This window comes from Kogia breviceps, chromosome 11, assembly GCF_026419965.1.
Source record: "Kogia breviceps isolate mKogBre1 chromosome 11, mKogBre1 haplotype 1, whole genome shotgun sequence".
Taxonomy (NCBI): Eukaryota; Metazoa; Chordata; class Mammalia; order Artiodactyla; family Physeteridae; genus Kogia; species Kogia breviceps.
Window position 1 is genome coordinate 4,577,727 of NC_081320.1, and position 11,889 is coordinate 4,589,615.

An 11,889-nucleotide genomic window follows, 5' to 3' on the forward strand; every position below is an offset into this window, starting at 1 on the left:
GATCAGCACCGTTTCTGTGACATACATACTTAGTCCGAAGGTCCTGAGAGTCCAGCCTCCGGACTTCACGCTGAGCTTTTTTGTTGACTTAAGAAAATGGTTTCTGAACGTCTTTGCTTTGCGTGTGATCAGGCATCTTCACGAGCCCGGCAACCACACAAAATCCAACCGATAGCTGCTCTGTGAGCATCTGCTGTCAGGAGTCGGTTTGGGTGGCAGTGTGTCTTTCTACAGTGTAATACACCCCACCGTTCGGTGGCAGGGCAGCTCATAATACTAAAGAAGCAGCTGAGATGAATAGAAGCCCCGTTTGTTCCAGGATGGGTGGAGGTTTATCGGGAGGGTTAAAATGCTTTTACTTCACAGGAAAGGAGCCAGGTTTGAGTAGAGACAGTTATGTGAACGTCCTACTCTTCGCCAACAAGGAGAGCTATACACAGAAAGTCGGTTTTGCCCGTGGAACCTCTGCAGCGTTTGGTGGTCTGTGAACACGGGGCGCCCTGGGCAGCTTCACCAGATTCTGCTGCCCAGGGCCAGTCGTGGGCCAGGCCCTCGTGTCCCGAAAGCGGGCCTCAGGTGGACGTACCAGGGTTAGACATGTGGTGTCCCCTCCTCTCTCTGTCCCCCAGCCCCACCTCCGGAAGGCAGGAGGAGGCTGGCCGGGTGGCCCCGGGATGCCCTTCCACAGTCCTCTCCCCTCCCCACCATCAGTATCATCTCAGAAGTAAGCGCAGACTTCCTGCAAGACCTTCCTCTCGGGAGGCATCTTCTAGCTCAGTCTTTTCTCACGTTTAAGGAAACAGATCTAGAGCGAGTCCAGCTACACGATTCCAAAAGGCATTTACAGGTCTGCTCCCCAGACGCTGGTGTTCAGGTGCATGCCCGCTCTAATTTTGAGGCAAAGCTGGGTATGGAGCCCAGGACTAAAGTGCTTACACACATGTGGGCACAGAGATTCGCAGGAGATCCCCGGAAACCCCTGTGCCATGAAGCAGTCGGGAGCAATTCGGGCAAAACCTCCAGCAGCATCGTTAGTCGGGCCTGCTGTGTATTGATCAAGATGGTGGGCGACCTGTGTTACCAGAATCCCTCGGTCCACGTGTGAGTGTGCATATTAGCAGATGGTGATACATGCCCGTCAGTTACATCAGCGCAAGTATGAGGAATGTAAAGTTGTTACATACACTGTAATCTCTTATGCAAGTGGGTCACAGCTTTCAGTTTGTTTAGTCATCAAATTCACAAGCTGCTTGCGGCAGTAAGTCAGTTGGCATTGGTTAGATGCCCACGTCGTCATGTTTTTATACTTTTACTCACTCCCTATCCTCCATGTCACGGCTCTGTTTCTCTCTGTGGCACTTATCACCCTTGTGCGTGCGCGCGTGTACGTGTGTGTGTGTGTGTGTGTGTGTAACACATGCAGGCTCTGTGAGGACAGCAGTGTGTGTCTGTTTTATTTCAGTTTTTTGCCCTCTGTTCCTTGTGTTATCCTCAGAGTCAAGGTCAGTGCTGGGCATGTAGAAGGCGTGCAGGAAATGTTTATTCACTGAACAAACAAAGAGTGATCCATCTCTGTATAGAAACCGCCATGAGCTGCTCGTGGATAGCAGACGGGGCTGGGGACCCTGGGACGTTGTCACGGAAGGTGGGCGAGCTGAGGGGTCAGGGCCTTGCTTCAGGCGCAGGTGACCGACTCGGATCGTGGGGCTGGGCCAGGAGACCAGTCATGGTCGGGTGGGACCTGCCGGCCTTAGAGGGTCAGAGAAAACGGTGATCAGAACTCCATCAGGGATGGAGATGAAGTGCAGGATCCCAAGCGAGATGCTTCTGATGTGGAGAATGCACAGAACCTGTTTCTCATCGCCTTGCAGGGATTTTTTGTGTGTGTGTGATACGCGGGCCTCTCACTGTTGTGGCCTCTCCCGTTGCGGAGCACAGGCTCCGGACACGCAGGCTCAGCGGCCATGGCTCACGGGCCCAGCCGCTCCGCGGCACGTGGGATCTTCCCAGACCGGGGCACGAACCCGTGTCCCCTGCATCGGCAGGCGGACTCTCAACCACTGCGCCACCAGGGAAGCCCCGCCTTGCAGGGATTTTTAAGCACACGCTGTCCATCTCAAGGGCTCTGCTCGCTGACCCGGTCACAGACAAGGAACGGCCAGTCGTGCTCGGACAGTTCAACACAGCCTGTGGTGTGGGCTTCATCTTGGGCCCCGGGGTTGGAGGGTATCTGGCTGAACTGGACGGTGCATTTTATCTCATAGCCTTCATCTGTTTTTCTGTCTTCATTCTCAGCGCTGGCAAGTTGATGTTTAGTCATGAAAAGACGGTTTGGTCGATGTGTTCACCCAACCAATCCACCGACTTTCTCAACTTACAATGTGTTTCCTAGAGTGGATAGACTCGGGGCTCCCCTGGTGGCGCAGTGGTTGAGAGTCCGCCCGCCGACGCGGGGGACGCGGGTTCGTGCCCCGGTCCGGGAGGATCCCACGTGCCGCGGAGCGGCCGGGCCCATGAGCCGTGGCCACCGAGCCTGCGCGTCCAGAGCCTGTGCTCCTCAACGGGAGAGGCCACGGCGGTGAGAGGCCCGCGTACCGCAAAAAAAAAAAAAAAAAAATAGATAGACTCATCACTCACAGAGGACAGTCGGGTCCCATCATCCCTGCTGCAGGGATGACTGTCTGCTGAAGCTTGTGTGTGTGTGTGTGTGTGTGTGTGTGTGTGTGTGTGTGTGTGTGTGTGTGTGTGTGTGTGTGTCACAGCCTGCAGGGTGTGGGCCGGCCACCCTCTACCTCCCCTGTGGACACCGGCTCCTTCCCACAGAACATCGCAACCCGATCTTTCCTTCACCTGCAGCATTCTTTCCATGTGTCTGTACAGACTCTTCTTATCATTCAAGTCTCAGATAGTTGCTTCCTTAGAGAGGCCGTCCCTGATCTTTGTCTAAGATAACTCAATTTTCTTTGTAGCACTTCTGAAACTATAAGTTTGTTTTCTTGCGTATGTTCTGTCCCCAGGTTCTTCCCCCTCCGACACACACACGAGTGAGAAAGTCAAGTCCACCAGGGGAGGGATTCGCTCGCTGCCATGACCCCCACCCAGAACAGGCCAGGCTTGGAGCTGGTGTTCAGTAATGTTTAATGAATAAAAGAGCACACGCTGAGCGCGGAGCTCCTGGGACGCAGGGCCAGCTGCTTTTAGGAAAGAGGATGAACCTCTTTGCTCAGAGACGGGTGCTCGGCTGACCCTCAGATTAACAGCTTTATAAACAAGAATATTTGTGCCGTTCGATTTTCTTTAAATTTAACGCGGCCTTTTGAGTCTTCATAGTCACGGCTCCAGGATGAGGGATCAGTTCCGTGTTCAGTTGGGTTACCAGACTCGGGAGGCAAAGTTCATGAGTTTAATTTCAATCTTCATTGAAATACTTTATGATTTTCTGCCGGAAGCTTAAGCTGTAACTCCAGCCCGGAGGCGAGGTCTGATGGATTAGTGTACATCTAGATAAAATGACTTCAAGCACGTGACCAGGTGGGGTGGCCGGGGGCCTCCCCGTATAAAGGCAGGTGCACGATGTGGTATCCCTCGAGGTCAAGGGTCAGCATGTGACCAAAGAACAGGTGATGGAGCTCTCTTTCAGGTTCTGCAGCAACGATGCTGTGTGATACTTTGTGCTAACCTAAGCCTGTGAATGGATCTGAGTCCGTTGGCAATGCGTCCCATCTGGCTACGTTGGCTTAACGTAAAAGGGATTCATCAGAGGTTTATCCCCCCCACGTAAGACACGCTGGGGGCAGGACGAGGCTGCTGCAGAGAGTGGGGAGGAGGAGAGGGGGCGGGGCGGGCGGCCGCCAGGTCTCAGGGCGGCGGTGGCCTGCCAGGTCGTGAGCGCCGTGGCCTCCTTGTCCTCACGCCACTTTGCACGCAGTGTCTCCTCGGCCACCACGGCCGTTCCCTCACTCTTGATCCCCTCAGCCCTTTGCACCCTTGCTCTGATTGCCACTTCGCCCGAGAAAGGCCCGTCGTGTCCTTTTCTCCGTGATTTCTGTTTTCATGGTTAAGAACTCAAACCCTGGCATCCCACAGACTTTACGTTTCCGCTTCCTAGTGTGGGCCTTGGGGGAGTTGCCTCTGTTTCCTCGTCTGTAAAATGGGGAAACGCAGCGCAGACGTGTTATGACCGCTGTAGGAGGTTCTGTACGAGCAGGTGACCCCTCTCTCTGCCTTTTGTATGGCGAGCGCTCAGTAAACGTTAGTTTGCCGTCATCGTGATCATTTTATTGGTCCTTTTAATTATATCCTTCCCCTTAGTTCGTCAGCAGCAGTCCTTTCCCGTTTTTATCAAGATTCTGTGAAACGTCCAGGGGCCCTTTTTGAAGCATGAGAACAGATGAAGAGTACGTCCAGGCCTGCGCTCTCCCGTGCTTGGTTTTCTGCCACAAATAGTCCCTGGCTCACAGCCCACTTACACGGTACTTGGAGCCACCGCACGCACCAGGGTAGCTGCTGAGAACAGCCTGGCTCAGCCCTGAGTAGCGCCGACTAGTGCTGGTCCACGTGGCGCTGAAAACTCTGAGGGACTGAAAGCCAGCAGGGATGAGTTTGGAAAGGTGTCCGAGCGTGGCAAGCTTGAGTTTAGTTTTAGGGAAAGTTGGGGGCACAGATGGCCAAGAGGCCGTACTCCCTGGACGGGATGGGATAAATAAAACAGCCGAGACAGGAACGTGCCAGGCTTCTGAGGGCGGGACAGGATGCTCTGAACATAAGTCAGAGCTGCTGCGTCACGCTGTGTCCCGGTCTCTGGGGACGGGACGGCGCCCCCAAGGCCGTGAGGTGACTTAGCATAGCACCTGGAGGCCCTGGGCAGGCGCCACCCCTCTCCGCAGGTTGCTGGAGTGAAGCTGTGTCTCCCCCGCCCGCCCCCATGCGGGGGAGGGCCTCTCCATCCAAGCGTCCCCACAGCACGCCCCCTGTAATCCGGTTCCCTGTTTACTTGTCCAGACCCCCTTTTAGATTGAAATTCCTTGAGGGCAGGGATTTTATAGCTCTCATTTGTTAATGTATCCTAGTGTTTGATTACAAGGTTTAGCGTTTAGAAAGCGTAGGTCTTCCCCGTTTGGATGGATGAAGGAAGGATGGTGAATGGGCGACGGGTGGGTAGATGGTGGGCAGGCAGAGAACTGGAACCGTCCCGAAGGGAAGGATTTACACGTGAAGCGTGAGAATTTAGATGTGAAACGATGGCGGTAAAGAAACCGTCGTAGGCTCCTGAGCTGGGCTGTTTTGTAAGTGACTGTAGCTGTTGATTTTTTTTTTTTCTCAAGGTGAATAGCAGAATTCTGATATGAAAATGGAGTCTTAAGTAGCTGTGGGAATGGTTAAAAACGGGTTTCAAAAATCCAGATGAGTAAACTGACTAACACAGAAATACAGAGTAGCAACCTCACACACACAGGTGCGCCACCCCCAAGCAGGCAGTGCACGAATTCGGTGCCATGTTAGCAGGTCTCCTGCGGCTGTTTCCATGGAGTGAAGTAGAACTCAGGAGTCCAGAGGATGACCCGCCGTGGGGCAGGAACCGGGCACGCCGGGGGCAGGACAGACTCTGCGGCGCGGGCGGCGGCCAGGCGGCCCCGGGCGCAGTTGGGGCCACCCTGCGGGGCCTCGAGGGCCTGGCGCGCTCCGCCGTGCGGGACGTGTTCCTGGCGCACCTGCTGACGGCCATGGCCGCCATGCTGTACCACGGGAACTTCGTCCTGGCCCTGGAGGAGCACTTCGGGGTGAGGCCCAGGGCGGTGGGCTGCCTTATCGGCTGCAGCGGCGCCCCGGGGGTCCCGGCCGGCTTCGCCCTGGGCCCCTCCTGCAGCTGTACGGGCACCGCCCCCGGCACCTCCTGCTGCACTCGGGCGTGCTCACCTGCGCGCTGCTGCTGTTCTTCGCCGCGGCCCGCGGCCTGGGCCTCGTGGCCGCCTGCTCCACGCTCCTGTCCGCGGGGCCTGCATCACCGACCTCCGGCTGACCGCGGGCGGGCCCGGGCCAGCGGCTCCCTGCTGGGCATGGGGCGGTCCGTGACGGCCGGCCGTGGGCCGTGTCCTCGGCCCCTCCTCTCCGGGGTGGCCCAAGAGGTCAGCCCCTGCGGTCCTCCAGGGCTGGGGGCAGCCTTAGCCTTGGTGGCCGTTGTCATCATGTCACTAAACAGACCTCGCGCTGCGGGTGACGGCGCCGAGGAGTTAAAAAGGGAGTAGGTGGATCGGGACCGGGGACCAGTAGCGTCACATCCCTGGAGCTCCTCAGACAGGCGGACACTCGCCCGCCTCACACCTGCGGGGGCCACTTTCACAAGACACCCAGGTGCTTTGTTTGCACAGGAAAGTTTGAAAACCACCAGTCTGATGGACAGTATTTGTATAGTTTATGGCATATGACCTCAGGGAAGTTAAATCTGCTCGAACTTCGTGGGTTTTTTTTTTTAAATTCTCTCGAGTGACTTCTGTACTCGTTTGCAGTGCGTTGGGTTGAGCCACATGAAATCGCTCTTTTTGTTAAGTGAAAAATATCTGAAGTTGCATCTGGTTCAACTTGGGCTGGCCAAAAAGTTCGTGCGGGTTTTTCCATACCATCTTACGGGAAAAACCCGCACGAACTTTTTGGCTAACCCAATACTATGACATGGACTCTTACTTCAGAGGCATTGAACTTAACCTGAAAAGTTCATAAAGGCAATGGCATCCTTTCCAGCACTGTGTCAGCCACAGCTGGTACGTGCTCTGAAGCAGCCCGGGGCTTGGGGTTCTTGAAGACTTGGCCTCTTCCACGGAGGAAGCTGCATCTCTGCTTGTGCCCAGAGGGATGAGCAAAGAGCAGAAAGGGAGCAGGGTATGCCTGGCGTGGCAGTGACGGCTGCCCGGCTCCACACCCAGTGCCCTGTGGCCTCCTGGAACCTGAGGTCTGGCGAGTTATCCTGGAGCGAGGGGAAGGGGCTAGAATGAGGGGTGCTGTGCCCTGGCTGCATGTCAGAGTCGCCTGATGCCCAGAGCCTGCCCTAGACCTCGGGGGCCCCGGGTGCTCAGTGCACGCCCAGAGCTGAGCCTCGAGGGCTTAGATCACGAAGGGCTCACCCACCATGCTCAGGGTGACCTCGCGTGCCGACAGATGGCAGGGAGCCCCAGGCATTCACGCCGGACTGTGCTCCGAGGACCTTCACGTTTCAGAAAGCCCACTGTGGCTGTAGCAAGGAGGACCCTCGGGAGGCCGGGAAGGGAGCAGTCTGGGGCAGTAACCCAGAGCAGCGGGGGAGACGTAGGCCTGGGACTGGGGAGGGGGGTGGCGGGGGAGTCCCAAAGGCCTCAGGGAGGCCCCGGGAGGGACTGGACCACCCAGGTGTCTGGTCTGACGGAGCTCGGCCGGGTAAGAGAGGCTGGTCCTGAGTGTTGAGCACGGCGTGCCCTTCCTCTGTCACCTGGCGGGGAACACCTGTGGGCATTCATGGGACCTTAAAGAACATTAAGAAGGCGTCTTATCCTGAGGACACGTCTGTAAGCTGGAGAAATCTGTTGGGAGAAGAGGCAGCCCACTCGAGTGAAAATTTTAGGCATTTGGGCACCTGCTGTGCGAGCACAGCTTTTTATTTGGAATGCACTTCAGAAGCCAGCCCGGTGATGCTTCATAAGCCCTGTGCCCCTAGGAGCCAGCTTTTAAGGAGTCTCCGAAATAAGGTTCCTGCATGTCTAGCCAGGATGATATATAATGCAGCTCTTCTTGGAACAGGGTGATGGGCTGAGAAAACATTTTTCATCCCTGATTTTATTTTTCCTGAAGAATTTGCCAGTTATATGGTAGTGATTTTTTAATAGTAAAATTCCTTTAAAATTGTCATGAGGTATTATTTATTCTAATAAATGGTAATTTATAGAAGCTATTGTTGTGTCCTTATGTATATTTATTGATTTCAGGGTCCTGAATCGGTGCTTTAAATTTTAGCCTTTTATATGCTAACACACATCTTAATAGTAAAAACACATGTCTTTGGCTTGTAAACCAACACCAAATATATACATAATCTGAAATTTATTCTATACTGATGGTGAGCAGATAGTCTCAGGAAAGCATGTCATCACAGAAGGATTTGTTTCTAATTAATCAGGTGCATAAATACTTCCTTTAAAACATCATTTTACTTGAAATCTGTTTTTCTCAAACATCATCTAAACTCACCATTTTACAAATAGCTGTCTGTGAAAACAATAAAAATTTTAAAATTTCTACTATCTTCTTGATTCAGTACATTGTAAGAAATTGTGCAGATTCTTATTTTGAAAACGGATACTGTCAGTTTGCATTGTTCCTCAAGGGGAAAAGATCATTATAAACATAAAAGAGTGTTCGTTATTAATCATATATAGTATAAAAGTGGGCTGTGAGAATCTTGTTAGAAAAAATTGTGTTTTGATCACTCTTAAACTGTACAACATCTTGATAAATAAAACTTTTCCCAAAGCACACTGGGGAAAAAAAAGGAAAGCTATTAATAGTTGCAGATCACATCGCGGAATGTGCGACACGACCTTTCTTGGGGCTTCGCAGAGAATCTCTGTTCCATTTTGAATGGCCGGGACTCAGGTTCTCATCCAGACTGAGAATTGCTTTTTCCCGTGCTACGTCCCCTACCTAAACCCATCCTGAGTTTGCTTTAATGAGGCTGAAACCATGTGAAATATCTGAACCGAGCCTGATGTAATACGCATTCAGTTGCCGACCGTGGGGCTTTGGCCCCCGTGGGTCTGTGTGCACGGAGCTGGGCGCAGGTTCTGCGTTTGCCTTCGTCTGTGCTCTGCGCTGAAGCGCAGGCCTGGGCGTCCTGAAGTCTCACTTCTGACAGTGCCAGGCCATGATGTCACTGACAGGGGTGAGCATTTTCTCCCGTCACCTTCAAATCACCTTCACCGCCCCATCTCTTTGGAATAAATGACACACTGAAACATGCCAAGTTGGAACCGCTGTTCAGAATCACTTTCTAGCTAAAGGTTAAGTAAGAGGTCATTAAGGTAGCAAATATAATACGTAAACAGTTTTGTCAGGTGCCAAAAACTGTGATTGTGAAAACCTAAAATTTGGTGGGTTGATAACGTACCTCTCCATAACCTTTAAAGTCACTGCGTAAGACAAAGGTCAGTATTAACCTAATGTGTTTTGTTCGGACTGGCTTGAGAAGCAGCAGTTAATGTTTCAGAGCAGATGTTATCTTTGAGCGCTTGGCCAGGGCCTGTTTACATATAGAAAATTAATGGACCAGTTAAAATCTTTATTCCTCTAATCGGGTTCCCTAATGCAGTAGCAGTGCTAGCCTACTTTGAGATATACAGGTATCCGAAACTATTTTTTTAAATAAATTTATTTTATTTATTTGTTTTTGGCTGTGTTGGGTGTTCGTTGCTGCGCGTGGGCTTTCTCTAGTTGCGGAGCGCGGGGGCTACTCTTCGTTGCAGTGTGCGGGTTTCTCATTGCAGTGGCTTCTCTCGTTGTGGAGCATGGGCTGTAGGCACGTGGGCTTCCGTAGTTGCGGCACACGGGCTCAGTAGTTGTGGCTCATGGGCTCTAGAGTGCAGGCTCAGTAGTTGTGGCGCACGGGCTTAGTTGCTCCGCGGCATGTGGGATCTTCCCGGACCAGCGCTCGAACCCGTGTCCCCTGCATTGGCAGGCGGATTCTCAACCACTGCGCCACCAGGGAAGGCCCTGAAACTACTTTAATACTCTTAAAAATTCTTCTTTCACAAATTCCAGCTCTCATGACCCCATTTAGTACAAATGAGAATGGTTTTGATGTATAAATATAAAAGTTGGAATTTCTGGGGCTTTCCTAGTTTCATGTGATGTATTATTTTCTCCATAGTGATTAATTAAACGTTTCCATCTTACTTAATATCTTAAACTTCTGTATGACATTTCACAGAAACCAGGAGAAGCGCTCCTTTGTCAGCGTAAACACATAAAAATTTCTGTTTGGCAGATACTGTAACTGGAGGCCTCGTTTAAATTAGAAGTTCAGTTACCACTTGTACTTATGACTCAGCAGGACCCAATGAAATAAAAAAGGGGAAAAAACATTTGAATATTTAATTCAAAGTATTTCGTTACAGAAGTGACAATCAGAAAAGTCGCCACCAGTATGTCCAGCATTAAGTCGGCAGGGCATCTCACGGAGGGATTTTCTCCACCCTACAATACGAGGATGATGGGTCCCCATAAAACCTCTGTGACAGACTGAAACGTCCCGAGCCATCCAAAAGAGTCAATACGCCGTGCGGGTTGAAACGTGACCGTCCATTTACAGTAGCTAGGTTAACTCTGCACGCAGAAAAACTCATTACCTGACCGGAACGGTATGAAAACTGACCCACAGTTAATATTGACTTGATTCTTAGAGGTTGTCAAGTAGAATTTTATTTGGAAAAAAAATCGTAGAAAACTAGAAATATAAAAGGGACTGGAAAATGATGTGCCAGCAGAACACTGAAAACACTCAACAACTAACCATGTGGGTGTTTGGCCACCACCTGCTGACCGACCGTCTGAGGGTGTCAGCCACGTGGGGGAGTGAATGACACTGGGAAAAATTCCAAAAGGGAGCTGTCATTTCTTGTCATTTCTCGTGGACGAGAGCTATGCTCCCTGCCAGGCAGCAGTTACCAGCTGGGGCTCTCCCTTGCCTTACAGGTAGGTTGAAGAAAGGACCTGGTTAAAACGTGGGATACAAAATACCAGCAAGCTGGGACTTCCCTGGCAGTCCTGTGGTTAAGACTTTGCCTTCCAGTGCAGGGGGTACGGGTTCAATCCCTGGTCAGGGAGGTAAGATCCCACATTGCCTCGCCGCCAAAAAACCAAAATATAAAACAGAAGCAATATTGTAACAAATTCAATAAAGACTAAAAAAAACATAGTTCACATCAAAAAAAAAAAAAAAAACACCCAGCAAACTACCCATTTTGCTCTAAGAGTGGAGGAAAAAAAATGAACCAGAAAACCCCCCAGATCACCAGACAGTTCTGATTCATGAGCCTGACTTGTTTAAGCTAATGAAGGGAATCAATATTCAGTGTTCAGGCCTCAACAGATAATGTCACAGCTACTTCAGCTGCACAAAGAAACCCTCCAGTCCCTCTTGAAACAGTAAAGTATGCACTTGGAACTCATAAAATAGTTCTTATACTTGTTTGTGAAATTCCAGTTTTAACATAAACATGATTTGGGCAATGCAACAGATGCAAAATGTGCTGAGACATGTAATAAATAACTGCTTCTTATATAAACAAACATGCCCCCCCCAAATAAAACGGTACACCCCGACACCAAAACTTAGCAAAAGCCGAAGGGAATTTCACCCTGAATGTTTGGGGGCATATACAGCAAACACGTTTCTAAAGTGTCAGACTTCGGGGCCAGTTTCTAATCGTTTGCTAGCTGACACAACTGCTCCCAATAATTGGCCTTAGCGTCACATATAAAGAAATAAGCCCTGACTTTGTAAACAGTTCAAATCAATTTTTTTTACAACAAATATTAAAGACCCATCAAAATTCCACAGTCACATTGGAACTTTGGCTGGATCAAGTGTTGTCTGAAACAAGGGAATCATTTACAAGGGCAGGGATGTTTCTGTCCTGCAGAAATTTAGATTGTTGTGACATTTAGTTAAAGGGTTTCAAACTCCATACCCTCTCCTCCTGTAGTGTCTAGAAATTAATAATTTCATAAAAAGAAGGTACAGAGAAAAAACTAAAGTCAAATTCCTTTTTCATCGATTTTATCATTCCACAGATAAGTTTAAACTGATAATAAAGATAAAATGACATAAGTGTTCCTTTTCAGAAATGTACACAATGTCATCCAAGT

The 11,889-nt window shown here is 50.7% G+C and overlaps 1 protein-coding gene across 1 annotated transcript; it reads left to right on the forward strand.

Moving 5' to 3' along the window:
• The first annotated feature begins 1,588 nt into the window (after positions 1-1,588).
• Positions 1,589-7,918, forward strand: MFSD9 (major facilitator superfamily domain containing 9). Its single transcript, XM_067008276.1, is given in 7 exon segments — positions 1,589-1,685; positions 2,091-2,383; positions 3,783-4,024; positions 5,456-5,856; positions 5,859-5,987; positions 5,990-6,028; positions 6,031-7,918. Coding segments are annotated over 7 exon segments (1,416 nt in total). The 3' UTR covers positions 6,246-7,918.
• The last annotated feature ends 3,971 nt before the right edge of the window (positions 7,919-11,889 follow it).